At 39.7% G+C, this 27,745-nt stretch overlaps 2 protein-coding genes and 1 long non-coding RNA gene across 5 annotated transcripts in view; 1 reads left to right on the top strand and 2 right to left on the bottom strand.

Moving 5' to 3' along the window:
- CCDC175 (coiled-coil domain containing 175) overlaps positions 1 to 26,346 on the bottom strand; it is an 84,369-nt gene extending 58,023 nt beyond the window's left edge. Inside the window, exons 1-6 of the mRNA XM_082450520.1 lie at positions 17,660 to 26,346; positions 11,783 to 12,581; positions 9,957 to 10,042; positions 7,824 to 7,935; positions 4,220 to 4,355; positions 1,346 to 1,574 (exon numbers count right to left, since the gene is read on the bottom strand). Of these exons, the coding sequence (XP_082306646.1) occupies positions 1,346 to 1,574; positions 4,220 to 4,355; positions 7,824 to 7,935; positions 9,957 to 10,042; positions 11,783 to 11,942 (723 nt within the window). The 5' untranslated portion in view covers positions 11,943 to 12,581; positions 17,660 to 26,346. The remainder of the gene's footprint in view (positions 1 to 1,345; positions 1,575 to 4,219; positions 4,356 to 7,823; positions 7,936 to 9,956; positions 10,043 to 11,782; positions 12,582 to 17,659) is intronic.
- Positions 12,578 to 26,972, top strand: LOC309655411. Its single transcript, XR_014260827.1, has 2 exons — positions 12,578 to 16,690; positions 16,805 to 26,972. It is a non-coding gene; the product is annotated as an uncharacterized lncRNA (long non-coding RNA).
- Positions 26,450 to 27,745, bottom strand: part of RTN1 (reticulon 1) — a 284,575-nt gene continuing 283,279 nt past the window's right edge. For all 3 annotated transcript variants that reach the window (XM_082450382.1, XM_082450381.1, XM_082450383.1), the window contains one exon: positions 26,450 to 27,247. In XM_082450382.1, coding sequence (XP_082306508.1) covers positions 27,205 to 27,247 — 43 coding nt within the window. In that variant the 3' untranslated portion in view covers positions 26,450 to 27,204. The remainder of the gene's footprint in view (positions 27,248 to 27,745) is intronic.

The following is a 27,745-nucleotide window of genomic DNA, read 5'->3' as shown; positions in this document are numbered from 1 at the left end:
GGTAGTTAAGATGCATATCAAAGGAATGATTTCAATGAGCCCAGACTCTTGCATCGTCCCATACATAAAAAAGCACTAAAATCATTACCTTGAGATGTCTGTCTTTTTGTGATTAGCAATAATCTTTCAATGTTGGACTATCTGGTTTTTCCCGGCAAAAATTTCTACGTATCCTGGCTCCTCCATTACCTCTTTGGAACACTTCCTCAGAACTATCTGAGAGGCTGCCTTCCCAGGCTACAGTCCTCAGTAAGGTCCTCAAATACAACGTAATTCACGACTTCTAGGTTGCGCTTTTTTCTTTTTCCAGTCGACAGGGCCCTTGGCTCTGCCTAGACCCTCTGCAGGCCTCTCCTCTTGGATTCATTCAGTAAGAGGCACAAGTTCTGAAACCAAGCAGTACACTCTGGGGCTCCTGGGCACAAAAGTCTTTCCCTGTCCCCTGTTTCTTGTTTGTAGGAAATACGCTTTAATCAGCCTCCATGACCTTCCCTGCGTTCCAAAGAGCAGGTGTAAACAGTTGCTAATCAGGGAAGGGAGGGGAATCCAGAGACAAGGGAGGAGCAGTGAGGAAACAATAGTGCAGCCTTGGGGCGGGGTCCCGGTTCCTCCTCAAGGGATACACACAACAATATCCTGAGCTCTTCTATAGCACTAAAACCCACACCAAATGCAAGATGCTAACTACCTGTTGAAGCATTCTTCATTCCGGAGAGAAGGTCACAGTTCGAGAACCTTGAGAACCGCAGAAGCCATCACCAGACCACCAGACTCCAGATGATCTCTGGGTTGAAGGGATGCAGGCCCCACACGCGCCCTGATCCTTATCAGCAACCCTTCCTCTCACAACCCACCCACCCACCCAGGCTGGGGACACACAGTTTTGAGGGCATTAACCCGCTGTGGCCCCCTGTCTCGGCAAAGCAATAAAGCTATTCTTTTCTACTTCACCCAAAACTCTGTCTCTGACTCAACGTGGTGACAGTGCACAGAGGTCGGGTTTCAGCATCAGTTCCGGCAGAGCTGAACTCACTGATCCTGTCTGCAGAGACAACCAAGTGACACAGAAGCAAATTCCTGGTCCCTACATTGCTGCATATAAGCAAGGGGCCACCCCAGTGTTACCACTCCTGTCATTCGTATTCTTTCCCATGAACTCAGATGCTGCTACACAATCAAACATCTTCCCCACGGGCTCCAGTGTCCTTGAGCCTCTGCTCTATTCCTGCAGAAGATACCACGGGAATGCTTGCTAGCTTCAAGGACAAATAAGTTATTTCTCATTTCCTGCCCTTAATTCTGTACAATTCTGTATTTAAAAAAATAAATAAATCATGCCACTTACCTCTTGACTCAATTTTTGTTTTTTTTTCAAATATTCTGCTTTTTCTCTTTCCATTTGCTCCTCTACTTCTTGAATATATCCTTTTTGCAATTCTAGTTCTTTCTTCTCTGAGTTAATTTTGGTATAAGTCTCATTGATGTAAACAGTGGTAGTGGCTTTTTCTTTCATCACATGGTTGAGTGACAGGACAACATTTTCATAATGCCTCGCTAGTTCCTCTTGCTGTTCACTAGGAGAAAAAGAATCATTCTTGGCATGAAAAGGATGGCTTTCCAGGAAGAAATTTAAAGTCTGTTTGATGAGATGAACCACCATAAAGAGGGAAATTTAACGAATATTTATTTTAGAGTTGAATTTGTGATTGTCTAAAGTTGGTTGAGATGAAGGACAGAAGGAAACACAAGTGTCAACCTCACAACTCTTTATCACTGCAAAAGTGTCTTGTGGTCCTGCCTCACCCCACCCATTCTCACACACCAGGTAGTAACTATGAGATATTTTGGTTTAAAACATACAATGATTCAAAAACAGTTTTGAACAGGTGAATGGAATCTGGCCGGACAAATGGTTTGATATGTAGCATTGCCATAGCTACCTTATCATCCTGAGATATGTAGTTTAAGCTAAAGAAAGATAAACATCCCACCACTCTTGCAGCCATCTTCTGATGCCATTGCCCTGCAGAGAAGGCCCAGGAGAAGAAAGCTAATCCTCCTCTGATGGAAAGGAGTTGGGGAGGAGGGATCTGAGTCTGTCTTCACTGCTCAGAGGATGCTTGAAATCTAATTTGAACCCACTTATCTTCTCACAGCTGTAGGCAAATCTGAGTTCAAGAGGAGACATTAACCTCCCATATCCATTGCTGGCCACACCCACCTTAAGACTGTGAGAAACATCTACCCCAGGGCTAACAATAAAAGATTTGGAGGAAGGACAATTGGTGACATTTCTCTATTTTCCTTTCTTCAAAGCTCCTGTAATGTAATGACTTTTTCCTTTCTCTAATCTCCAAGGCTAAACACTCTAGTTCAGGAGGATTGTGTGAAAGGCTCAGGAAAATGGAAACAGGTTGTTGGTAAGTTTATTTTCCAGAAGTCAACTCTACCACAGAAAGGCAATTAAGAGAAGCTCAGGCTAGATGGGGCCAGATAATGGGTGCTTTGTAGGTTTAGTAGAGGAAGCCTTCTAAGAATGAAGCAAACTAAGGATTGAGTAGCCTTAAGGAAGCAAAGCAAAACAAAACAAGTCAAATCAATACACCTGACTAGGTGTATTGTGCTGGGTTGGGAGAGCTCTCAGAAACGGAATGTAGGACCCAAGGAAATCCCCCTCCCCAGTTTCTGAGGACTGTGTCCAGTTTTTGAGGAGTGTCCAGGAGAGGATCACTTGTCAGAGAGTGTGGGCACCTTGATATACATCTTTCTTTGAAAAATGGATACAATAAGTGATTGTAGCTTGATGATGCTAGCTCATCAGGCAACCCACGTTATGTTCATTTGTAATTTGACTTTCCATAAAGATTTCTCTAGAGCAGTGATTCTCAAAGTGTGGTCAGGACCAGCAGCATCTAGGAACTTGTTAGAAATTCAAATTCTTACCCCCATTCCCCAGACCTACTAAATCAGAAATCTGGGGTGGAGGTCCCAGGAATTTAACAAGCATTCCAGGTGATTCTGATGTACACTCAAGTTTAAGAATCACTGGTCTATAGGGGTGTGATGGTGCTGGTCAGTTGATATGAGTATTCCAGCCTGGATATTATCTTCCTTGTTATTAGTTTAGAAATTGATAGTCTAGTTTTGATAGTGGTCTCTGGTGATTGTGGCTAGCATGCACCATGCACAAATCTGCACTGTGAATCCCTAAGAGGAGTTAGAGTTCGCAGTCTTTCTCAAACTTACGTGATCATGAACTTTCTTTTTCATGGAGCATCTCCCAGAATAGGTGTTCTGAGGGCCTACTTTTGGGAACCTGTCCCTGGGCCTTGAGGTCCCCACCTAATTCCTGATGCTTTGATACCTTGTGCACCAAGCAACCTTCTGATTCTTTTAGCTTCCCAAGAAGATTTTTTCACTATAATGAGGGCTCTGAGTATTTCTTACTCCAACAAACTGAAAGTCTGACATTTATATATTACTTTTGAGAATTTACTTGTAGTACTGAGTTATTCTTCAGGGTTTTATTGTTTTTTTCTTTCAGAATATCTCTTCCTCCGTGGGCTGGGTAAGTCAAGATTTGTAGTCCCCATTTTACAGATGGAGAAAACGAGGCCCACAGAGGGGGAAGTGCTAACAACACAGCTGAGGAATAAAGAAAAGAAACTAACAGGTGTCAGCTCTCATTTAATTGAAGATAAAATCTAGAGCCAATCCCATTTTCAACCCTCCAGTAGAGTATAACTGAATGTCTTTAAGGAACTAAGCTAGCTACAATATATCTGGTTTGATATTATATTTGCAACACAATACCCAGCAAGATTTCTTGCTTCGGTGGTTGAGGTTTGTAAACTTAATTTTACTAAAAATGAAATGAAAAACACTGTGTGTTTCTACCTTTGGAGGTGGGGTGCGAGGCAGTGTGTGATTGACACACAGTAGTTACTGCTGGGAAGCTGAATTCCCTCTGAAATTTTACAGGTCTCCTGGCTGTGGTGGTAGAAGAGTTTCTGCTCTCTTCCCAGCTCTCTGCAGCCCATCACACACCCCTCATCAGCCCAGTCATCTTCTATAAGTGATCTGACATCTTAACTTGCCCTGCACCAGTTCAGACCAGAGGACAAATCCCTTAGGAAAGATTTCCCACTTTAGCCCCAGCCCCTGACTCCCTCAAATACTAAAAAAACAAACAAACAAAAAAAACCTCAAAAAAACCTACCCCATAGCTTTATTAATTTTTTTCAGATCAAGTATTTTCTTCTTCAGAAACTCTATTTCATCATTTATCCTCGTAATTTTCATGTGTAATTGATTTATCTCAACAAGATTTAATCTTCGGGCATCCCCTACACATTCTTAAAAGTAAGTGGAAGAAATGTTACTCAGTTATTTGAGAAACTGCACAACTGTAGATACTGACTTTTCAAATAATAAACAAATTACGTCTTTCTTTGAAATATTCTTCTAATTATGTTCCTAGATCAGACACCTCTTAATCACCTCTTTGGACCCTCTCAATCTTACTTATCAATTATTTCCCTTATTTCAGCTGCTGCTATGGTCGGTGACCAGCTTCCTATGAGCTCTGCACAATTTCAGACAGGAGCCACTGCCTAGGTGTTCCTGAGAAGAGGTAACACTGTGTCTGGAGGGTGTATTCTCATACTCAACTAGTTGCTGTCAGTGGCAGTCAACATCATATTGCACGCCATATTAGCTCTCCCTTCTCCCTGCTTTGGTTCCTTATCCCACCCTCCTCCTCTTTGGATTGTATGTCCTAATAAAATAATAGTGCAAAAGCCATTGTTTCTGGCTGTGCTTTCAAGGGAACCCAGTGTGTTAAAGAACTAATTACTCATTAATAAATAACAAATCAGTGTAATCACATGAGACTTCAAAGGATTACCTCAGCGCTTGATAGATAGATGGCTAAAATGCACGGATTTTTGAACACTGCTGTTTAGAAATGGATACTGAGCCATCCATTTCTATGCAACAAATTCCCTAGAAACTGGCTGGTAGCTCCCCTGAGAGAGTTAGATTATTTTTTTGTAGGCTACAAGTTAAATTGCTCATTGTAGCAGGGCTTTTCAAACTTTATGTCTCGAATATGCATATGTATCACCTGGGGATATTGTTGAAACACAGATTTTGATGTAGTAGGTCAGAGGTGGACCTAGAGATTCTGCATTTTGTAACAAGCTCCCAGGTGATGCTGATGCTACTGACCCAAGGACCATCCTTCAAATTGAAAAGCTTTAAAACACAAGGCCAATTAAATTCACTTGGCTAAGCATTCCGTGTGTATCAAGGACCTTACAAGCTAGCATGGTATTTCTTTTTCCTTCTAAAATATTTTTCCTGCTTATAAAAGTAACCCAATCTGGACAGTAAAAAAAAAAAAAAAGGCAACCAAAGAAAATAAAACAAAAACATTCTTAATTCTGCCTTGAGCACAGATTAAGTCTTATTTTTTATCTGCATGTAGGAGTTTGTTGTATTTTCCCTGCCAAACTAGACTAACACTGTGCAAATTGTTTTATAACTATGTCACTCGGGGTCTAATCGGGAGATAGAAATCTTATATTGAATAGGGAAATTTTAATATAAAGAATTATTAACTGTAGCAGAGAGAGTAATGAGGGAACGAATACTAAGAAAGTAAAGAGAACTGTAAAGACTTTAGGAATACTAGGCACAAGGAGCAGCCCTACAGGGGCTGTAGGAAGCAGCACCTCCAGACCTGAGATCTAGACCTCACTGAAGAGGTCTGTGGCTCACTGGATGGCAAAGAAGTTCGTGAAATGTTCCGCTGGCAGAACTTACTAGAAATATGGCTTCTGGGGGCACTGGGGGGACTGGTCCACAGGGAATTGCTGTACTTCAGAACTCACTGCAAAACCACCTAAACGGTGCCAGGGTACCTGTTCACAGGGAGGTGCCTCACTGGTAGCAATCTACCATGAAGCCACTCAGGGGATACTGGAGGGGGCTTCTGGGCACCAAGGACTGTTGCACGCCGCTGGCAGAAGCTACCTGCACTGCAAGAGTCGGCCAAGCTGAGCACACTGGAACAGGAAGACAACCCCTTTTTCCTCCAGTAACCCTTCAGTGCTCTGTACTGACAAAGCTTAACATTGCGCCAGCTGGCAAAAGCGGAAATTTACAGCGTCCCAGCTCCCTTATGAGAGAGCAGACAATGAACGTAGACTTGGAGCTGCAAGGGAACATCTACTTTAAGAATCTTTTTTTTTTTTTTTTTTAATTTAGGTAACTGTTTTAGGTTGGGCTCCCTGGGAAACAAATCTTAAAATTTGTGTGTAAAGCTCTGAGGAACATCTCCTCTGAGGACATAAGGGTTGGGCAAGGGTGGAGCGTTTAAATGATGATGAGCTTTGGAGCTGTGATGGCACTTCAGAGTTATTCCACATGGAGCGAGGGAGGCAGACCTTGTACTGTCTTGGTGACCAATCACTGAATGTGGGCAGCAGTTGGGGAGGGAGTCTGACCTGAAGTGAAGCTTTTCTCTTTGTTTAGGGCAATTCCTGTAGAGGAACTGAGCTGTGAGCCTCAGCCAACACTCCTGGCAGCTGGAAAAATAAAGTTGGAGCCTGACCTTACACCAAATACAAAATTTAACTCAAAATGGATCAAAGACCTAAATGTCAGAGCTAAAACTATAAAACTCTTAGAAGAAAACATAGGGGACATCTTCATAATGTTGGATTTAGCCATGATTTCTTGGATATGACACAAAAAGCACAGACAACAAATGAAAATATAGATAAACTGGACTATGTCAAAATTAAAAACTTCTGTGCAACAAAAGTCATTATTAACAAGAGTGATAAGGTAACCCATGGAATGGGAAAAAATGCTTGCAAATCATATATCTGATAAGGGGTTAACATCCAGAATATATAAAGAATTCCCACAATGAAACAAACAACCTGATTAAAAGATGGGCAAAGGGCCTGAGCAGACATTTCTCCAAAGAAGATATACCAATGGCCAATAAGCACATGAAAAATGCTCAACATCACTAATTATTAGGGAAGTGCAAACCACAATGAGATATCAATTCTTATCCATTAGGATGGCTGTTATTTAAAACAAAACAAAAACAGAAAATAGCAAGTGCTGGCAAGAATGTAGAGAAATTGGAATGCTTGTGCATTGTGCAAGGGACGGTAAAATGGTGCAGCCACTGTGGAAAACAGTATGGGAGCTTCTCAAAAAATTAAACATAAAATTACTATATTACCATACAATCCAGCAATTCCCTTCTGCATTTATACCCAAAAGAATTGGAAGCAGAGCCTTGAATAGATATTTCCACACCCATGTTTGTAATAGCATTATTAGTTATTATTTCATTGTTATTATTATTATTTTGTAACAGCATTATTTACAACAGCCAAAAGGTGGAAACAATGCAAGGGTCCATTGATGGATGAATGGATAAACAAAACATGGTATATACATACAATGGAATATTGTTCAGCCTTAAAAGGAAAGGAAATTCTGGCACATGCTACAACATGGATTAACCCCAAAGACATGCCAGGTGAAATAAGCCAGTCACAAAAGGATAAATATTGTCTTCAGTCTATTTATAATAATTATATAAATTCAAGTCATATATATTATTTCCACTTAAAAAGTAAGGGAAACTTATTATGGATCTCACTATATTTGTGTTGTATACTCTTTCTGGCTATTTTTTGATATGAAATAACTATTAAACTCATCTTGTTACAAGTACTAGGCTCTATTCTCTTATAAGATAAACTAAACTTCTACAGTTGATAACCTCACAGTACCTTTCAATTCTCTGCTAACACTAGTGGGAAGAGTTTCCAGTAGAAAATATAGTCTGCTGAGTTCCATGCTTTCAATTTCCAGAAGATCAATTGTGGATTTTCTCATTTCTTCCTGAAAATGTAAATTACATAGTTAAAAAGTTAAGACATTAAAATAATAAGATTGATTTCCTAAACAAGGCCTTGTAAATGTTTTCAGAGATCAAAATTTGCTTTTCAGTAAGTAACTTTTGCCATTATTTTTATTTGGAATAGAAAGTGGGAAAAATAACTGTTCTTCAATGAGTTTTTAATGTGTCATTGTTAATTTATCTTTTAATTTCTGCTGATTTTCTTCTACTCAGAAATTATCTTTCGCTATGTGTGTGTGTTCCTTGTATGCAGTTTCAATAAATTTAAAAGGAAAGACTCCAACAAAAGGATGACATTGAGAAAGGAAGCTTCTTGGGACTTCCGTGGTGATCCAGTGGTTAAGATACTGTGCATCCACTGCAGGGGGTGAGGGTTTGATCCCCGGTCAGGGAACTAAGATCCCACGTGCCAAGAGGCCAAAAAAAAAAAAAAAAAAAGAGAGAAGGAAAGGAAGCTACTTAATTAAAAAATGGAAAATGCCTATAAAAGTATGCTTAGGTATAAAAAGAACAGTGGTTTTCTTATACCTACCTAAAAATATCTCCCCACCGATTTGTTTGGATTTGTTTGGATATGTGTATGTGTATATATATATATATATATGTGGGGCTAGTTTCAAAAAGGAAAAAACATTCAAAAATCTGCTAGTGGAAAGAACAGATAAATCACCTCTTAAATAAACGGTCATAATGGCTATAGTTACTTTGTGACCTGAGAAATTGCCATTATATTTTATGAATAATAAAAAAGCAGGTTGCATAATTGTATACTTAGTAAGACCACTTTTCTGTAAAAAGTAAAATTCAATACAGGAATCATCTATATCCTGAAAGTAGTCAAGACATTCAACAAGGAGTTAATCATGATTGTTTTAGGGTGGGATCATGGTGGTTTTTACATTCTTCCTTTTGCTTGTCTATTTTTTTCTAAATTTTCCAGAATAAACACGCAATGCTTCTATAACAGTGAAAATGTGTTACTTTAAAAAATGGGAGGATTTATCTCTATTTAAGAGATTTCACAGCTCAGATATTAAATGGAGACATACTAGATAATAAATAAGCCACAATAATTACTCTGAACACTTCAAATCCTGGAGAAAGACATAACTAAAAGAACGAAACAGAGGAAAGGGTTTCCACAGGACCACAGTGTAGTACAACACACACAAACTCTCAGTGTTTACATATATGTACTTAACTGGGATTATAAACTATAATTCTGTAGTATACCTACAGAACTATATATAATTACATAAAAATATAATTATAAAGTAATAAGATTAACTTTTCTCAGCAGTCTGTAGACTCAAGCTCATTAACTTTATAGCCATATTTCTACATTTTTAGATATTTGATAGGTAGTAGGTTCTTATTCAATATTTTTAAATCAAATGAGGAGACACTGCCGTTCTGAAACATCACTCAGGACCAGGGCCAAACAGACACGTTTGTGACACTTCAAAAGGAAATTCTTTAAATATTTCTTTGATGGGGCCAAGTTAGTATAACTGAAAGAGAACCTGTTTCTTTTCACTGAAAAGCGCTGTGTCAATGGAGTAGGTGCCAAATAATCTTTCACCAGTTTTGTGAGGAATTGCTTATAGAGACCTGAGAAAATTGGCACTATGCATGCAGTTTATCCCAGAGGTTGTTTGCTGGTTTTAAGCAATGCTCACATACTGATGTCACAAGCATTTGCCCATGTGGCCCACCCCTTAACTGAGCTCTGTTATCAGCAGGGACTCTTCTCTCGAGCTGTCTTGCCCTCAGCCATAGCACAGGTCCTTAATTCGGTGCTCTGCATGGGAAATCGGGCAGCAATCCACTACGGATCCATACTGGTGCAAATGCTTAGGAAACTGAGAGAAATTTTCATTCAGGGCAAATATTTTCCCCATTCATCTACTGAAGTACGTTGAACAGAGCTGGTGCTAAATTAAAGTTTGATGAAGAAATAAGTGAAAGATTGAAAAAGTAGCTCTTATAGATAATACAATACCAATTTCTTAACAGCGATTGCAACGTCCTTAAGAAAGGTCTTAGCTTCTTCATTGCATTTAAAGTAGTCACTTTGCAGTGATTGTTCTAAAAAAAAATTAGAAAATTAAGATCTCTTATTTATCTATCCAAATCCTGTTTAACCCTTTAAGATCTAGCTCAAATGCTTACTCAGCTGAAAACTACATCTTCTATCTTTGAATTTCTATAGTACATCATATGAATCTCTTTTGTACTTGTTATTTCTTATTTTACAGTGTACTAATTTAGGTATATACTTTATGTTTCTTGAGGACAAACTCCTCTTAAGATTCTATTTTTGTATCACTCATGGTAGAAAGAAGGAATCTGTATAGGATAAGACAAAAAAATTCCATATATATTTATAAAAGGGATAAATATAACACACCCATAGTGTAGGTTTAAGAATGTCTTCATATATATATAAATTTGTATATGTATATCCTAAACGTAATATTTTACAACACTTATTTAATTCTTTAAAAATCCATTATGTCATTTTCACTTCCATGCCAATATTTTAATCATGGGATGAGAGTAAATATTTGTAAAACTGGTACGTGTGAGGTAGATAGTTTCTAACCCTTTTTGTTCATTGACATGTGAAAGATAGTGCCTTTTCTCTCACACACTGTAAGTTGAAATCACATGGGAAGAGAGGCTTGGAAAATGTTGGCAAAGGAAGCAAGATACATGCAGAATGGGAAGAAGGAAGGAAAAAGAAAATATAAAAGGAAGAGGAGAGGGAACAGAGGAAGCTCTACTCACCTTGGCTCTGTCACCATTCCATTATACAGATTCTGTCTAAATGGATTCCAGGCCTGTATCCACATGTGTGGGATGAGTTTGATGTGTTTAATGTTTCACATGTATGTATAAACTAAGTTGTTTCTTATAACTTCATGATGATTCCCATCTCAGAGGTGAGAAATCTAAGACTTTTGAGGTCATGTCATGTGTGCAAGGTCACAGAGCCCATCACTTATAGAGTCTGGATTCAGACACAAGTGGTGTGACTCGAGTCTATGCCCTGAGTGGCCATCCTCAACTCTCAGAAGAGTAAATAGCAATTTCTGCCCTCAGTTCCTGAAAACTTGGATTCTCTTAATGAACTAAGCTCTCAAACCAAGTGAAAAATCAGTTACTGAGTTTCCAAGCAAGTGTGTGTTAGGGAGGGACAGGTATTGCCTGCTGTCTCTTTTCCTTTTTTCTATGGAATGAATAAGCACAAGCGTACTCCCACTTGCAAATGGGCTGGAGAGCTACATACTTTATAACTCACACTCAGGGCAAGAAAGCATAATGAATTTTTCTCCTATGACAAACTTTCTGAGCGTCAAGAAATTATTAGCATAAAAAGTATTTGTGCCTAATGCACAATTGCTTGCCTAATGCAACAGGAGTTTCTTCCTTTCTTATTTACCTGTTAAATCCTCCAGTTTGCCATGCCAAAGTGTTGGAGGAAATTAACTTGCAAAGAAAAGGCAAGAAGGGACAAGATGAAATTAAATACATAATCTAAATGCAGGTGGGCACTCCAATCACAGGCAAATGTCAGTGGCCTGGGAGTCCAGGGATTTGTCCGCGATTTGTCACCAGCTACTAGTGTGAGTTGGGCCAAGTCACAGAGCTGAGCCCTGGGTCCCACTCCTTCGCCCCCCTCTCCCCCAAGGAGCTAGAGAAGGTTCTGCCCTACCAGGGATGCCCTGAGTTCTGGGAGGAGGTTCCCCACGAAGGTTCCCGCTTAATGCCGCCTAGGCGCCACCTCCGAGATGACTTCCCTCCGGGAGCCCACGGGCCTCTCACCGACAACAAAGAGCTGCTCCAGGGCGGCAGCCGCGACCGAGGAGCCCAGGGTGGAGGGGAAGGTGCATAATTCCAGGGAGGGGCCAGTGGAGACAGCGGCCGCCTGCAGCGCCTTCTCGCTGCCGAACCCCAGCTGTGGGGACCAGGAGCTCACAGCCATCTTGCTGCCCCTGCGCAGCGCCTATCAGGACAGAGTTAGGGACTGCCGGTTGCCACGGGCAACGAGGACGCCGAGGCAGAGCGCCAGCGCGCCACCTGGGGTGGGTGCCTCGCCAGTTTCGCTAACTTTATACACAATAATTAAGCGATCCTATAAGGATGAGTCCCTCTTTAGCCGTCCTTTCCTCCTTCCATTTCCATTTCTTTAGTTCAGGACTTGTGCCTGAACACTTGTACACTTCTCGTGGACCGTGGGAATCATAATAATGATCACTTTTGAACGCATTTCTGTGCTAGGTACTACAGCTGTCTGTACAGCTCCCTTAATGTTCATAATGGCTTAGTGAGGGAAGTTCTTTCATTATCTCCACTTTTACAGACAGGGAAACTGAGGCAGGGATGACTAAGTGAATTGCCCAGGGTTACAAGAGAATAATTTTGGGTTTAAAGTGGAGTCTGTATAAATCTTTCCATTATGCTACAATACCCATCTCTGTACTCTTCTAGACCTTTCCCTGTATACATTCTAGCACTGTACACATTTTACCTTGAATCAGTGATTTTCTTCTGCCTTCTCATCAAACAGTGAGCTCTTTGAAGGCAGGGATATTATTTTTCTCTGCGTCTCCAAAATCCAGCCCTGCATCAGGATCAGATTGAGTGTAACTATTAGTTCCCCGTTCCTCTGGTTGGTTAGAGAGCAGCGAAGATGATTTAACCCCCTCCTTCTTAAGTTTTCTTTACAGATGGCAAAATTGAAATCAGAGTGAAAGTAACATGACAATAGCTATCCTTTATTGAATGGAACTATACTCCAGGCACTGTCCTATATACTTTACCTACAGTAACCTATTTAACCCTCATAACAATCCTTTGAGGTAGGTGTTATTTCCCACTTCGCATATGAGGACACAGAGTTTATGCCCTGAATCACTATGCTCTACTGCCTTGGAGAGGACACAGTACATCAACAGCCTCCTTCCTCCAGGGAGAACCATATCCTGGCTCTTAACACTCTCCTGGGTCCCCTCTTTTGCAAGATTTGGCATTCAGATCCATCCCTGCCCTTCCGTGCTTTTCTCTGTGAGGCAGGGGGAGGATACCTAGGAACCACATTCCTCAGACACACTTGTCAGCTGGTTGGAGACACTGGTGGGAGATTAGCTGGCAAAGAAGCCATTCTGTTCGTCTCCTGGAATGGCAGTTTCAGGCCACCACAGTTGACTGCATCCCAGCAGTTTGGGTGGCTCCAGGGGTGGCAGGAGTGGGAATTGGTGCCTCCAGCTGTCTCCAGCTGCTTATCAGTGAGTGCAGGCATGTGGGCACTGTACAGGTTTGTGGCAGCTTTCTGGTGTCTGGGATCTTCATTATGTAACTTCCCTTTGGTTTCTATAGCCCTTGTAGCATATTTCCTGTGATAAATTCCTCTCTTCTTGAACTACCTGGACTGGACTGCCCTAAGCCAACCTTTCTGCTGCCACCAGAATATTATTCCTACTCATCACCTCATCTGGATCACGTTGCTCTCCACTGTCTATGAGTGAGGCCAATCCCTGAGAGGACATTGCATGTATACCTTTGTAATCAGAAAAGAAAGTAAAGCTTTTTTTTTTTTTTAAATTAAAAAAAAAACTTTAAAAAGATACAGAAGATAGACAAGCAAAATAGTTGAGAGTATAAAAAAAGCTTTCTGATCCTTCAGTAGCCATAGATGGTGTTCACTGGGCCAAAAGTCATGTCCTACTTCTCTCACGTTTCCTTTTTACTCTGGTAACAGAACAGATACTTTTCTCTTCCAGTCAATATTTTTCAGGCAGACTTTTGATCAGTAGCAGAACAGCATATTAGAATACCCCAGTCCCATGCTGACACTGATTTTTAAGTTATGATAAGCAAGTTTGCTTCTGTTTCCCCTGCTGCTGACAGGGCCAGGAGAACCCAACTGCTGCATGAGTTTGACCCCTACTTGCAAAGGAACGTATACAACACTGTATTCAGGCGTATTTGCAGTTTCTACAGTATTTGAGGTTTATGTGGTATTTGACGATGACATTGCTCTTGTTCCTGCCTCTGCATAAATCTAGTACCTCTAGAGAAAGCCTCAACTTCTTGGTTGTGTTTCTAGACCCGGGGTTAGACCAAGCCAAGGTCCCAGTCTCTGTGATGTGTTAAACATCTCACATATAGGAAGTAGTTGCATGTTTCAGTGCTTTGTGCTCAGCATTTCGGCATCTCTGATGGTTCAGTATTGGACCATGCTCAAATCCTCCTGAGAAGTAAGAATTCAAGAAAATAGAGTCTCTGTCTTCCTCACTCTGACCCTACCAGTACCAAGTAAAGGGCCTAATATGGGCACACGGCCCTGCCTCCCCATCATGGTTGGTCAGTAGGATTTTCTTATCTTAATGCCTTGCCATCTTTTGCAGATTGTGTTTCATCTTCAGGCTTGTTGCTTCATGGTCACAAATGGCTACTGTAGCCCCAGACCTCATGCTCTTGTACAAAGTGGAAAGGAGTGGAAAGTGTCCACCTGTAGAAGCCCCTCCTCCCTTTCATCAGGGAAGGAAATCTGTCCAGAGTCCTACACACTTCCTTTTATGTCTCAATGGCTAGTACTAGATCACAAGGTCACCCATGAAAGGGAGGTTAGGCCAAGGGGTATCTGCATTTCCAGCTTCTGTGGGGGTGGCAGGAGAGAAGAGGCTTCAGAACAGTTGGACGGTTACTCATGGAATGTCAGACACACATTCATTCTCTGAACTAATATTTGTCAGCCCCAACATTAGGTCTAAACCAGCTGGCTGGGTGGGCCTTTCCTAGGGGTGGTAAAGGAATCAGTGACGCTTTTAGCATTAAATAGAAAGGCGTTCTTGATCCTTGCCCATTGGGTACCTTTTAAGCCTTCATATTGGCTTTATGCCTATGTCTGCAAGATGGTTATACATTAGACAAAGATTCCATACCCCTTGGGCTTCTCACAGCTTCTGAAGTACCTGTCTTGTGATCAGGCTGCGATTCTTAGTTCCTGCGACTCCATCACACGGTCATTTGTGGTAGAATGGCAGGAACAGCATGTCCTCTAGGTAATGCCAGATGGTTAGAGAAGCAAACAGATGGATTAGTGTCCCTGATGGAGTTATGCCAAACAAGGATAGGGCGGTGTCTCCAAAAAAGGGCAGACCATGTCACTGTTTGTAATAACACCTGATAAGGAGCCTCCTTTTCAACTCTGTCTCTTGACTAGTTTTTATCTGTAATCAGCAATTGCTTGGGGCTAAACAGATTTGAGTCAAATGCCCATTGCATCATTTGCTGGTGGTTTTTGATTGGCTCAGGTAGTTAACCTCAATCTCCATTCTTCATCCGTAAAATTGGATTTTACATCCTGGGATTATGAAGCTTACGTAGAATAATGATGTGCTTACCATAGAGTACGTGCTATTTCCCATCTTTTATTTCTACTAAATGGAAAATAAGAAACATTTCTTCTGAAATACAGATGTTAATGTCCTTTCTGCATCCCTTGCCTTCCTTAAACCTCTTGGTCATTCAACCCTTAGTGACAATTACTGCAATTAAATCAACAGTTGCTGTCCCAGAGATGGGAAATTGGTTTTATTTCCATGTTATTTCTGCTGGATAGCAGCGACTGCCTGGAGTGCTCAGTTAGGGAGGTTCCGAGGCCGAGTCTCTGCAGAGAAAGATGCCCGCCAGGTTACCAGAGAAAGGCACGGCCTCACGTGTGTTGGCATTGGACTCATTGGTTTACGTGTTTGGGTTGTGCCTTCTGTGTGCTGGGCATTGTGCTGGGCACTGAGCTTATAAAAAAGAGACCCATAGGTGGCACCAGAGAAGGCCTCTCTGAGGAAGGGAGACATAGTGGTGAGAAGGAGTCAGCCTTCTTTTATTATTCTCTTAGTGGAGGAGAGAAAGAGGTCAGAGAGACAAGGCAAAAAGAGGAAAGAGAAATAAGAGGAGGAAGGGGAGACAGAAGGGGTAAGAATCTGGAGAAGTCAGCTGTCTACTCTCATGAGAGCCTCCTTTCCTCTTGTTTCCCCTAAAAGTTCACTTTCTCTGATGAATCCACTCAGCATGTATTGAGCTTTATTACATACCAGACACTCTTATCAGTGCTTTGACTAAACACATGGACAAGATTTGACCCCTGTTTTCAAGAAAATGGCCTTGAAGGTGAAAAAGAAGGGTAGGTTTTGAAGCACACCTGCAAAGCAGTTTGTGGTTTTAGAAAATGTACGTTTTGTAACTGTTTCCATGCCTTACTTAATCTTTATCATAACTCTCTGGGGTGAATTATTATGATTACCCTATTTTTCAGAAAATCACCCCAAGATGAGAGCTTCAATGACCTTGGGGATAACTTCGGGTCAGGCCCTTAAAGTTGGACAATGGCAGAGCAGTCCTTCTGACTCCAGGACTGGGGCACTGTCTGCTATGCTAGAGCTGCATTGTGGCTTTGTGACCAGGGCAGGGGATTGGGGCTGGGGTAAGGAGTGCTCTGGACTACACAGGATGTCAGCAGAGCCATGGAGGTGTGCCAGTGGGCATGGGGTGAATGCAGAGGAAAAGCAGGAGCTCAGTCAGAAATTTAGGTTGTGATTTCACTACAAAGATCCTTGAATTCCAAGCTCAGGAGTTTGGGTTTTATGCTGCGGGCAATGCTGCTGAGAGCAGAGATTAAGCTGCTCCCTGCTGGCAGCTGCACGGTAATTCAGTTTATTTTTGCCTAAGGTAACATTTTTTTTTTTTTTTTTACCCACCACAATACTTTATTACATTTGAACAAAACTAACAATAATTCCTAAATATCATCAAATATTCAGTCAGTATTTCATTTTGCCTAAGGTAACATTTTATCACAGGACAGAATATCATTATCAATGACGGCAATCTGATTTTTTCAAATGAGCATCTGCAGAGTAATCAGAAACTAAATTGGGCCTGAAACAACCCATGCCATATTTAGCAAGAATGTCTTATTTTTTACTATTATTAACTTAAGTCACTGACGTTTCGAATGGTATCCTCTTTTAGAAAGGTAGCAGGGGATGATTGTTAATGCTTACTTAGCATTTTTATAGACTTTTCTAACATTCACGATCTTTCAGGAGCAGTATTCTTATTTTCCTTATTTTTTCTCATTTTAGTTAACTCTTATTTTTGAAGAATAGATAAGGTAATTCATATGAAGACAATTTGGTAAAGATAATTGGAGTAAGTACTCTCCATTTGATTTAAAAATCTTTCTCTTTTTTTTTCCTTTAACAAATTTAGAAAATGTCAGATTAATGCTGGCTGACCATTTCCTGCATATATGGTTGCAGTGGAGAATTTCCAGAGCTTATTTGGGAAAGTAAAAATACAAGCCATGGCAATTCTGAATCCCATTCCTTCCCACCTCCTCAAGGACCTTCCTCAATTAGCTCCTCCCTCACCTGTGTCTTCCTCCGACCTCATGCCCAGTTATCTCTTCCTAAATTCATGCCTTTCCTCAACCCTTCGGCCACCCTACCTCTCAATTACCAAACTTCTTGAAAGTGTGGTCTACATCTTGGCTATAATGCATCCCTTCACCCTGAATTCTAAATTACCTCCTCATCTTCTAATGGACTTTTCTCAAGCCCCGATCCCACACATCCCCTTTCCTGCAGTATTTGACACAATTACCCAGCTCTCACCAACCCTTCTTTAGAAACTCACCTCCTAATTGGTTCTTGCTTTTTCTTCTTCATTCTTTTGCTGGCTTCCTTGGGCATGCTGCCTGGGCTCCATCCTTGGTCTTCTCTTCAGGCTCTCTTAACCCTTCCCTTGAATAGAGTTGAATCTACACAAATAACTCTCAGGTTGTATCTCCTGCCCGATCTCTCCTCTAAGAATTAATCTTGTAGACTAGACTAAACATTCTCATCAGCCTATGCTGCCAGCATGTCAAATTCAACCAGTTCAGAATCAAAATCTGCATTGCAGGTGGTTTTTCTGCCTATTGAAAACATACTTGTATTGTCAGCCCATCTGAAAAGCTGTATCATCCACAAATTTTTTTCTTGATCCCAATAATCTCAGTACTTCCAGAGCACTTTATTCAAATTTTTTTATGGTTAGTAATTGTAGGCTAAGTGGTCTAATAGTTTTCTGTGTGATAGTCTTATTACTAAATAGCTGTGTAGCATTTACACCTCAGTTTTCTCATCTGTAAATGAGGCCTTAATTTAGGGTAGTCTTGAGAATTAAATAAATTAATAAACACTTTAAAGTGTTTAAAACAATGCCTGGAACAAAACAAACAACTCCATATATTTATTGTTGTGATCGCTATACTATGAACTCCTTAAAAGTGGGAACTGTGTTTTACTCATTTTTTAATCTCCTGTAGCACTTAGCATAGCAATTTTCACATAATAGATGCTTCAGATATTGTTGAAATGGATAACAGGAAAGATTCATGTGCTCAGAAGTTTTTTAAATATAGAGCTCAAAATCTCCTGCAGTTTAGGTTTTAGTAGAAAAAAGAAAAATACTGGAGAAAAAGGCAACTTCCTCAGGGTCTCACACCCCTTTTATATGTAGGCTGGTACAGCAAGAACTGACATTCATAAAAGTCTTACTGATCATTACCATTACAAGACCCTGAAGAACATTGTGAACCACCAGATTAAGTTGCACATAACGTTTGCTTCTAAGTGAATTTTATTACATCAGAATTATTCCTTAATAATTACTTTTAAATGATAACTCTTATTTAACCATGATTTCAGTTAATGAGAACTTCGGATTCCCAGCTCTGCAAGATCAGTGAGCTTCTGGAGTTGAAGAATGAATTGTCACCGTGGCTCCAACATAACAGTTTTTGTTTTTTTTTTCCTGTTCCACTGTGAATTCATTCTGGTTCAGGATGAATTTGTATATAAAATTAAGCCATGATATCTTGAAGATTTGTGCACTCTTCTTTACTGCCTCTATTCATGGCAGGGTTGTTAGGTAATACCTGGATTTAAGCACTTTTGTCTTTAACTACAAAGGTCAAAGCAGCAAAATTGTATGTTTGGAAAAATACTCAACCTCCTGTAGTTAAGTCCTTGGACTCCCTTGTGTTATGCCTGTTTATAATTAATATACTTCACTTGAGTTTTTATTACTAGCAATCAAATAGTCTTGCTGAGGCAGCATTGCTCCTGAGTTAGAGATTGTAGTGAGGGGGCAGAGAAACACAGGAAAGGCGATGTTCTCAGTGGAAAGAGCCCAGGCCTCAAAATCAGACAAATAGTGATCCAAGTCCTTGTTTCATCACTTACTAGTTATGTAAACTTGTGCCAGTTATTTAAACATCTTGACATTCAGTTTCCTCATTTGGACAATAAAAATAAAAATATTAATCATGCAGGATTTTGAAATTCTGAGGATTAGAAGTCATGTTTGTAAAGAGCCCACCAGGCACAGTGTCTGGTTCAATGGTGCTATATTATTGTTAACAAGTTTCATTTTAATAGCTTCAAAGTAACCTTATTGACTTATAAATCATGCAGCTAAATTATAAAATAATTAGTTAACTGGCTAAATACATTTAATGTAATAACCAATTTAGGAATTAGAGAATAAAATTTAAAATAGGGTAAATTTTTATAAAAAAGAAAATAAATAAATGCACTTTACTTGTTAAGAAAAAACTCTATAAAGGCCAGGAAAGAATTGCTCTTGGTTTAGCACTATTCTTCCCAATGGAGATTAAAAATTCTACCATGAACTGGGTACCCAAATGAGTTCATGTGGGTAACCTAAAAGAATATAATAGAGTCCCTGAAGAAAGTTCCACTTATTCTGTTGGAAATACATTTTTTTGTAGCAAACATCTGGCTGTTGTCTCCCACTTAGAGGAAGCAAAGACATGAGCTAGATTCTATTGTTGCAAATTGGTTGACCATATATGCATGGATTTATTTCTGGGCTCTCTATTCTGTTCCATTGGTCTATATGTCTTTTTTTTTTTAAATTTATTTAATTTATTTATTTATTTTTGGCTGTGTTGGGTCTTTGTTGCTGTGTATGGGCTTGCTCTAGTTGTGGTGAGTGGGGGCTACTCTTCGTTGTGGTGCGCGGGCTTCTCATTGCAGTGGCTTCTCTTGTTGTGGAACAGGGGCTCTAGGCGCGTGGGCTTCAGTAGTTGCGGCACACGGGCTTAGCTGCTCTGCAGCATGTGGGATCTTCCCGAACCAGGGCTTGAACCCGTGTCCCCTGCATTGACAGGCGGATTCTTAACCACTGCGCCACCAGGGAAGCCCTATATGTCTATTTTTATGCCAGTATCATACTGTTCTAATTACCATAGATTTCTAGTATAGTTTGAAATCAGGGAGCATGATACCCTCAACTCTGTTCTTCCTTCTCAAGATTGCTTAAGGTATTCAGGGTTTGTGATTCCATTGCATTCTATTTCTGTGAAAAATGCCACTGGACTTTTGATAGGGATTGCACTAAATCTGTATATCACTTTGGGTATTATGTACATTTTAACAATATCAATTCTTCCAATCCATGAACATGAGTATCCATTTATTTGGGTCTTCATCAATTTCTTTCATCAATGTCTTATAGTATTCCGTGCACAGAACTTTCACCTCCTTAGTTAAATTTATTCCTAGGTATTTTATTCTTTTTGATGCTACTGTAAATGGGATTGTTTTCTTGATTTCCTTTTTGGATAGATCAATGTTGATGTAAAGAAATACAACTAATTTTTGGATGTTGACTTTGTATCCTGCAACTTTACTGTATTTGTTTTTTAGTTCTAACAATGTGTGTGTGTGTGTGTGTGTGTGTAATCTTTAGGGTTTTCTACATACAGGATCATGTCATCTGCAAATAGAGATAATTTTACTTCTTCTATTCTGCTTTGGATGCCTTTTATTTCTTTTCCTTGTGTGATTGCTCTTGCTAGTACTTCCAGTACTAGGTTAAATATAAGTGGTAAGAGTGGGCATCAGATCTTAGAGGAAGAGGTTTCAGTTTTTGCCATTGATTATGATGTTAGCTGTGGGCTTTTCATAAACGGCCTTTATTATGTTGAAGAAATTTCCTTTTATACCTATTTTGTTGAGAATTTTTATCATGAATGGATGTTGATCTTTGTCAAATGCTTTCTCTGCATCTGAGAAGCTCATGTGATTTTTATCTTTTATTCTGTTAATGTGGGGTATCACATTGATTGATTTGCATATGTTGAACTAAACTCGTATCCCAGGGATAAATCCTACTTGGTCATGGTGTATAATCTTTTTGATGATGCTGTTGAATTCAGTTTGCTAGTATTTTATTGAGGATTTCTGCATCTATGTTCATCAGAGATATTGGCTTGTAGTTTTCTTTTCTTGTGTCTTTATTTGGCTTTTGTATCAGGGCAATGCTGGCCTCATAAAATGAGTCTGAAAGTATTCTCTCTACTTCTAGTTTTTGGAAGAGTTTAAGAAGGATTGGTATTCATTCTTCTTTAGATGTTTAGTAGAATTCAGCTATGAAGCCATCTGGTCCTGTGCTTTTCTTTATTAGGGGGTTTTTGATTACTAAATCAATCTCCTTATTTGTTATTGGTCTGTTTAGGCATTCTATTTCTTCTTGATAAAGTCTTGGTAGGTTGTGTGTTTCTAGAAATTTATCCATTTCTCCTTTGTTATCCAATTGGTGTGCATATAATTGTTCATAATAGTCTCTTATGATCCTTTTTATTTCTGAAGCTTCTATTGTAATGTCTCTTTTGTTTCTGATTTCATGTCTTTTCTCTTTTTTTCTTTTTTATCTAGCTAAGTGTTTGTCAATTTTATTTTTTGAAAAACAAACTTAGTTTTGTTGATTTTTAAAAATTGTTTTTCTATTCTCTATTTGACTTATTTCTGCTCCAATCTTTATTTCCTTCCTTCTTCTAACTTTAGATTTAGTTTGTTCTTTTTTAGTTCCTTGGGGTGTAAAGTTACATCATTTATTTGACATCTTCTTTTTTAATGTAGGTGCTTATCACCATAAACTTTCCTTAGTACTGCCTTTGCTGCATCCCATAAGTTTTGGTAATTTGTGTTTTTGTTTTCATTTTTCATGAGAAATTTTTTTAATTCCCTTTTGATCCAGTGGTTGTTCAAGAGTGTATTATTTAATTTCCATGTGTTTATGAATTTTCCACATTTTCTTTCTGTTACTGATTTCTAGCTTCATTCCATTGTGGTCCAAAAGATACATGATATAATTTCTATTTTATTAAATTTGTTAAGAGTTGTTTTGTGACCTAACATGTGATCTATCATGGAGAATATTCCATGTGCACTTGAGAAGAATGTGTATTCCTCTGCTGTTGGGTAAAAGTTGTATATGTCTGTTAGGTCCAGTTGACCTCTAATGTTGTTCAAGTCCACTATTTCTTTATCAGTCTTTCTGTCTGGATGTCTATCCATTATTGAATGTGAGGTGTTGAAGTCTCCTCCTATTATTGTATTGTATTGTTGTAAATTTCTTCATTCAGATTTGTCAATATTTGTTTTATATACTTAGGTGTTCTAAAGTTGGATGCGTATATATTTACAATCGTTATATCTTCCTGTTGAATTGACCCTTTTATCATTATGTAATACATTCTTTGTCTCCAAACACAGTTTTTTAAAAAAATCAATTTATTTATTTATTTTATTTTTATTTTTGGCTGCGTTGGGTCTTTGTTGCTGCACACGGGCTTTCTCTAGTTGTGGTGAGCGGGGGCTACTCTTCATTGTGGTGTGCAGGCTTCTCATTGCAGGGGCTTCTCTTGTTGTGGAGTGCAGGCTCTAGGCATGCAGGCTTCAGTAGTTGTGGCACGCAGGCTCAGTAGTTGTAGTTCATGGGCTCTAGAGTGCAGGCTCAGTAGTTGTGGCACATGGGCTCAGTTGCTCCGCGGCATGTGGGATCTTCCTGGACCAGGGATCAAACCCGTATCCCCTGCATTGGCAGGTGGATTCTTAACCACTGCAACACCAGGGAAGTCCCCCAAACACAGTTTTGACTTAAAGTCTACTTTACCAACAAACTTCGTACTTTATATTCTCATCTTGCCATTTAGTGTCCTTTCATTTCTACTTGCAAAACTCACTTTAGCATATTGGGGAGCAACCAGAGAGAACTAATTCCAGCAGGATTCTTTTAAAAGGCAACTGGGACACAGGATACAAAATAATTCATTTCAATTTACTCATCAAAGAAAATGTGGCCAGCCAAATTAATTCTGTAATATTGAATGTACTGAACTAAAGAAAAAATTTAAAGAAAAAAATCATAGTGAGGAGCTTGAGATTGGTGCCAATATAAAGCACTAGAGAAGAAGGTTGGAGTGTGAAGAGAAAAAGGTCCTTTGCCCAGATCTACAGAGTTTGGTTATTGCTCCTTAACCACAACCACACTGGCTGATGCCAAACCGCAGTGGGGTCTACTGTATGTCCCACACACTCCCTACACTCAGAAGAGAGTGCTAAAGTTCAGACGCCTGAAGCTGCCCTATTCAATGACAAAGTGGCAGTTGCTGGAACCCCATAATAGTGAAGCAAGGCCCAACACTCGGCTACACTCAAGTACACTTTGGTAAAGGAGGAGCTGTCCCACTACTTCTCAGCAGTAATTCCTTACAGTGAGAAACAACTGGGGAAACAGAGCTGGGCTCTGCACAGAAGGAAAAATCTTCACAGTGGTGTAAGGGCCAGCATGAGGCTCAGGGGGTTCTATGAGTTGAACTGTGGCCCCAATAAAAGATACGTTGAAGTCCCAAACCCCAGAATGTGAGCTTATTTGGAAACAGGATCTTTACAGACCAATCAAGTTAAAATGAGGTCATTGGGGGCCCTAATCCATATGACTGGTGTCCTTATGAAAAGGGAAAATTTGTACACAGAGGGAAGATGATGTGAAGACACACAGTGAGAAGATGGCCTTGTGCCTGGAGTGATGCATCTACAAGCCAAGGAATGCCATGGACTGCTGGCAACCACCAGAAGCTAGAAGAGGCAAGGAAGAATCCTCCCCTAGAGCTATCAGAGAGAGCACGGCTCTGCCAACACCTTGGTTTTGGACTTTTAACCACCAGAACTGTGCCAGAATAAATTTCTGTCATTTTTTTAAAAACTTTTTTTTTTTAATATATATTTTTCAACATCTTTATTGGAGTATAATTGCTTTACAATGTTGTGTTAGTTTCTGTTGTTTAACAAAGTGAATCAGCTATACGTATACATATATCCCCATATCCCCTCCCTCTTGCGTCTCTCTCCCACCCTCATTATCTGTCATTTTAAGTCATCCAGTGTTTGGTACTTTGTTAGGGCAATACAAGGAAACTGATAAAGGTGGGGAAAGCGCAGAGAATATACAACTATCCTACTCCCTTTTTCCTGAAATGATCCATAAAACATACCACAGCTTCTTCACCTACTCACCCCCTGCTTGCTTAACTCATGTGTAGGCTATAAGAATCTTCTACTGTTCACTATTTTCAGGATAACCTCACTCACTCTGTGTCCCTGAGGGCTCTATCCTTGGTCTGCTTCTTACCTGGGCATTGGGTCCTCACATTATTTCCATCATCTCAAATATCATTCTGACTGATGCTTCCTGTAAAAGCAGGATCATATGTGCCCCGTGTTCCATTTGTTAAAATTCTGCATCCATACCTATCATTTTGTCAGGCTGGAGTTTCCTCAGGAAACTTTCTTCACCACTGCTAGCAAACAGAATTCCTCATTAGATCCTCTGAATGAGCAGCTGCTTATGAAAGGAATTCTGGGCTCTCCGGAGGGAGGCAAATGCTGCACATGCAGACCTTGAAGAAGGTTAATTTGACACAATAAAGCCATTTAGAAGAAACTTTATCTCAAAGGTTGTACACTGAAACACAAACACACACACACACACTCCTCTTCTATATCTAGTAACCATAAAAAATAGCAAGCACCAAACCAAGCTTATTATCTTCCTTCCCCAGACAAGCTCTTCTGGGCTTTCTAACCTGAAAAATGGTACTGCACTCTCCTAATCAGCTAGTCTTTGACAGAGCTGGGGTTAGGGTGAGGTAAGCAAGCTGCCTAGGGTGCAGAATTTAAGGAGGCACTCACTCTCAGGGACAGCCTTGGTCTTGAACTCCCACATGTAGTCAATCACCAACTCCAGTCCCATCCCCCTCCATGTCATCTCTCTTAGCGGCTCCTCTGTGCACAGTGGGTGCTAGGCATGTTGGGTTGATATAGAGGATCAGGGACAGGTGAATATATCCTTTGTATTCTCAGCTACCTTAGTAGAAGCCTTGTCATTCATTTGTCACCTGTCTGCTGTTAGTTATGTCACAATTATCTCCTATATTCTTCTAATCTCCAGTATCATACATCCTCATTGTGTCTGTGCGACTCTCTGAGATCTAAAAAATAGAGCACAAAATCCTTAACATTCAAGTTTCTTTTTAGTGTGGTTCAACCCACCCTTTCAGCCTTGCCTGGCACTACATTCCCACCCAAGCACTTTACAGCACAATTCAGCGTATTACTCACTGTTCTCTGCATATGCCATGCGCCTCCATGTCATAGCACCTTAGTCCATGTTCTTTCTTCATACTGGGATGAACCTTCTCCCTCTGGAAAAAGCCAAATCAGAACCCAGCCCCAAAGTCCACCTCTGAGAATCCTTCTTTGTTGCTCTAGTCTTACATTGCAGCTCTTATTTCATGCTGCCTTTTACTTAGTGAGCATTTCCACATAGCCATCTCCCATCACCCCCAGTCTTGGCTGTTGGCACAGTGTCCAGCTAGTTAGCTGTGTTGTCATCACAATACTTTGCACAGAAGGGTAACTCCATGAGTACTCATTGAACCCAAGTCCAAAACTGGTCAAAGGCAGCTTTTTTTAAGTAACTATCCTTTTCTCTCTAATTTTTATTTCTCCTTTTGCTATTACTTTCATCCACTTCTACCTCATCATCTTTGACATTTGACTTTAACAGTGAAATAACATAGGCAATTGGACTTCTGCAAAAAGTAGTGAACAATCCTTAGAAGACTTAGCTTGGTGAGGGCAGGAGTGACTATCTCTCTTATTCACAGCCCTGTTCTGAGTGCTTGGCACACAGTAGGTGCTCCACAAATAATTACCAAAACAGTGAGTTCATAGCAATTATAATTGTTTTATGACAGTATTGTGTTGCATATTATTATAAGAAGTTTATGAAAGGATTTATATAACTTTCAAGTTTTTAAAAAACTATTTAAATTATCTGCATAAACCTCACAGAGTACAATATTAAGGGTGTTTTCCAGTTTTACCAGCCTCCAGTGATTTCTATTAATAACCCAAAGGAGCCATATACTATGTTGGAGTTGGACTATGTGGTCCTGGACACAGGAGTAAAGTGAGCACGTGGCCTCAGACTTCCCAGCACGTTCACAGGAGATTTTATTTCTTAGAGCTTTTGCATTTTCTGGTGAGATCATGAGAAGAGAGGGAGAAGTTTCTACATTTAGTAACATTTATTTATGCATTCAGTATCAAGTACATTAAGTGCAAATATCCAGAGTCCATAATTAAGTCCATTAGGAACTACAGAGAAAGTAATACAAATTGTAATAAAGTTAACATGCTGGTACTTTTTAGTTACCATACATGTAAATCAGCCCGTCAGTCTCACACAACAAAAGTACTGCATGTTTGTTTTGGGTTTATTTGTTTATTTAATTATTTTAAGTTATACAAAACTGATTACCCTAAGTACGGTCGACTTGTTTTTATTTTTATGTTGTGGGTGTTGGAAAAACACTTAAACATCGATCTACAAGTCTATATATTGTTATTAAAGATTAATCCAAGCAACAACCCAAGGACATATAAGCGATTTCCACTATTGCATCAGTGCACTGGGCAGGAAAGGCCTAGCCACAGGGAACATGAGAAGCTACAGAAGCATTGCAGAGAGAAGAACACCGACGAAGGAAAGATAACTTGGGTTCTCACCATCATGCACTTTTTTTTAGCAACACAAAATTAAAAACCACATCTAATACACTTTTCTCTATGCTTTAGTGCTTGACACAAGTGACTCAAATATTCTAAGAGTACAGAAACAGCCTAAAAACAGCTGTTTTAAAGTTTGTCTCTAAGATTATGATACTGGGGGGGAGAAACAATCAATTTATAGTAACATATAAGACAGAGCTGTTACCACTTCAGACATTCCTCTTGGTGTCCAGTCCCTGGTGGGGTACTGATTTACTCAGTGTGCCTTTTAGCGCCTGGGATTTTAGCCTGAATCCTAAAAAAACAATATCAGAAGATGGTAAATCACAAGTGTTATTAATGAAATCGTTTTATGACATCATTATGTGTTGTTGCTTTAATTAGCTAAGTGACCAAATAGCTTAATATTCCAAAAGATATTATAATTTTTATGTATGAGTGTCTATAAACACATTTCTATGCAGCAATAAGAAGAAAGTATAAATTAGATAATGAATGACCCAAGGAAGCCATATTCCTTAAATTATAACTTTTTAGGTAGACAAAGAGGTCAATTTATCTCAGAATTATAGAAACTGTGATATAGTTAGGTGACCATTTATCACTCAGTCTGGGACACTTCTGAAAGAGAAAGAGGGTGCTGTTACTAACTATGCTAGGACAACAAGCATAAACATGGATGGTTCCAGGTAAAGAAACATATGGTCACCCTCAGCATAAACTGCCCAGAGCTAGAATTAAGAAACCTGAATCCTAGTTTCAGCTCTCTACTAATTAGCTGTGTGACATAGGC

Source organism: Balaenoptera physalus (genome assembly GCF_965194825.1).
Source record: "Balaenoptera physalus genome assembly, chromosome: 2".
NCBI lineage: Eukaryota > Metazoa > Chordata > Mammalia > Artiodactyla > Balaenopteridae > Balaenoptera > Balaenoptera physalus.
This window is presented reverse-complemented; position numbering and strand designations above follow the sequence as displayed.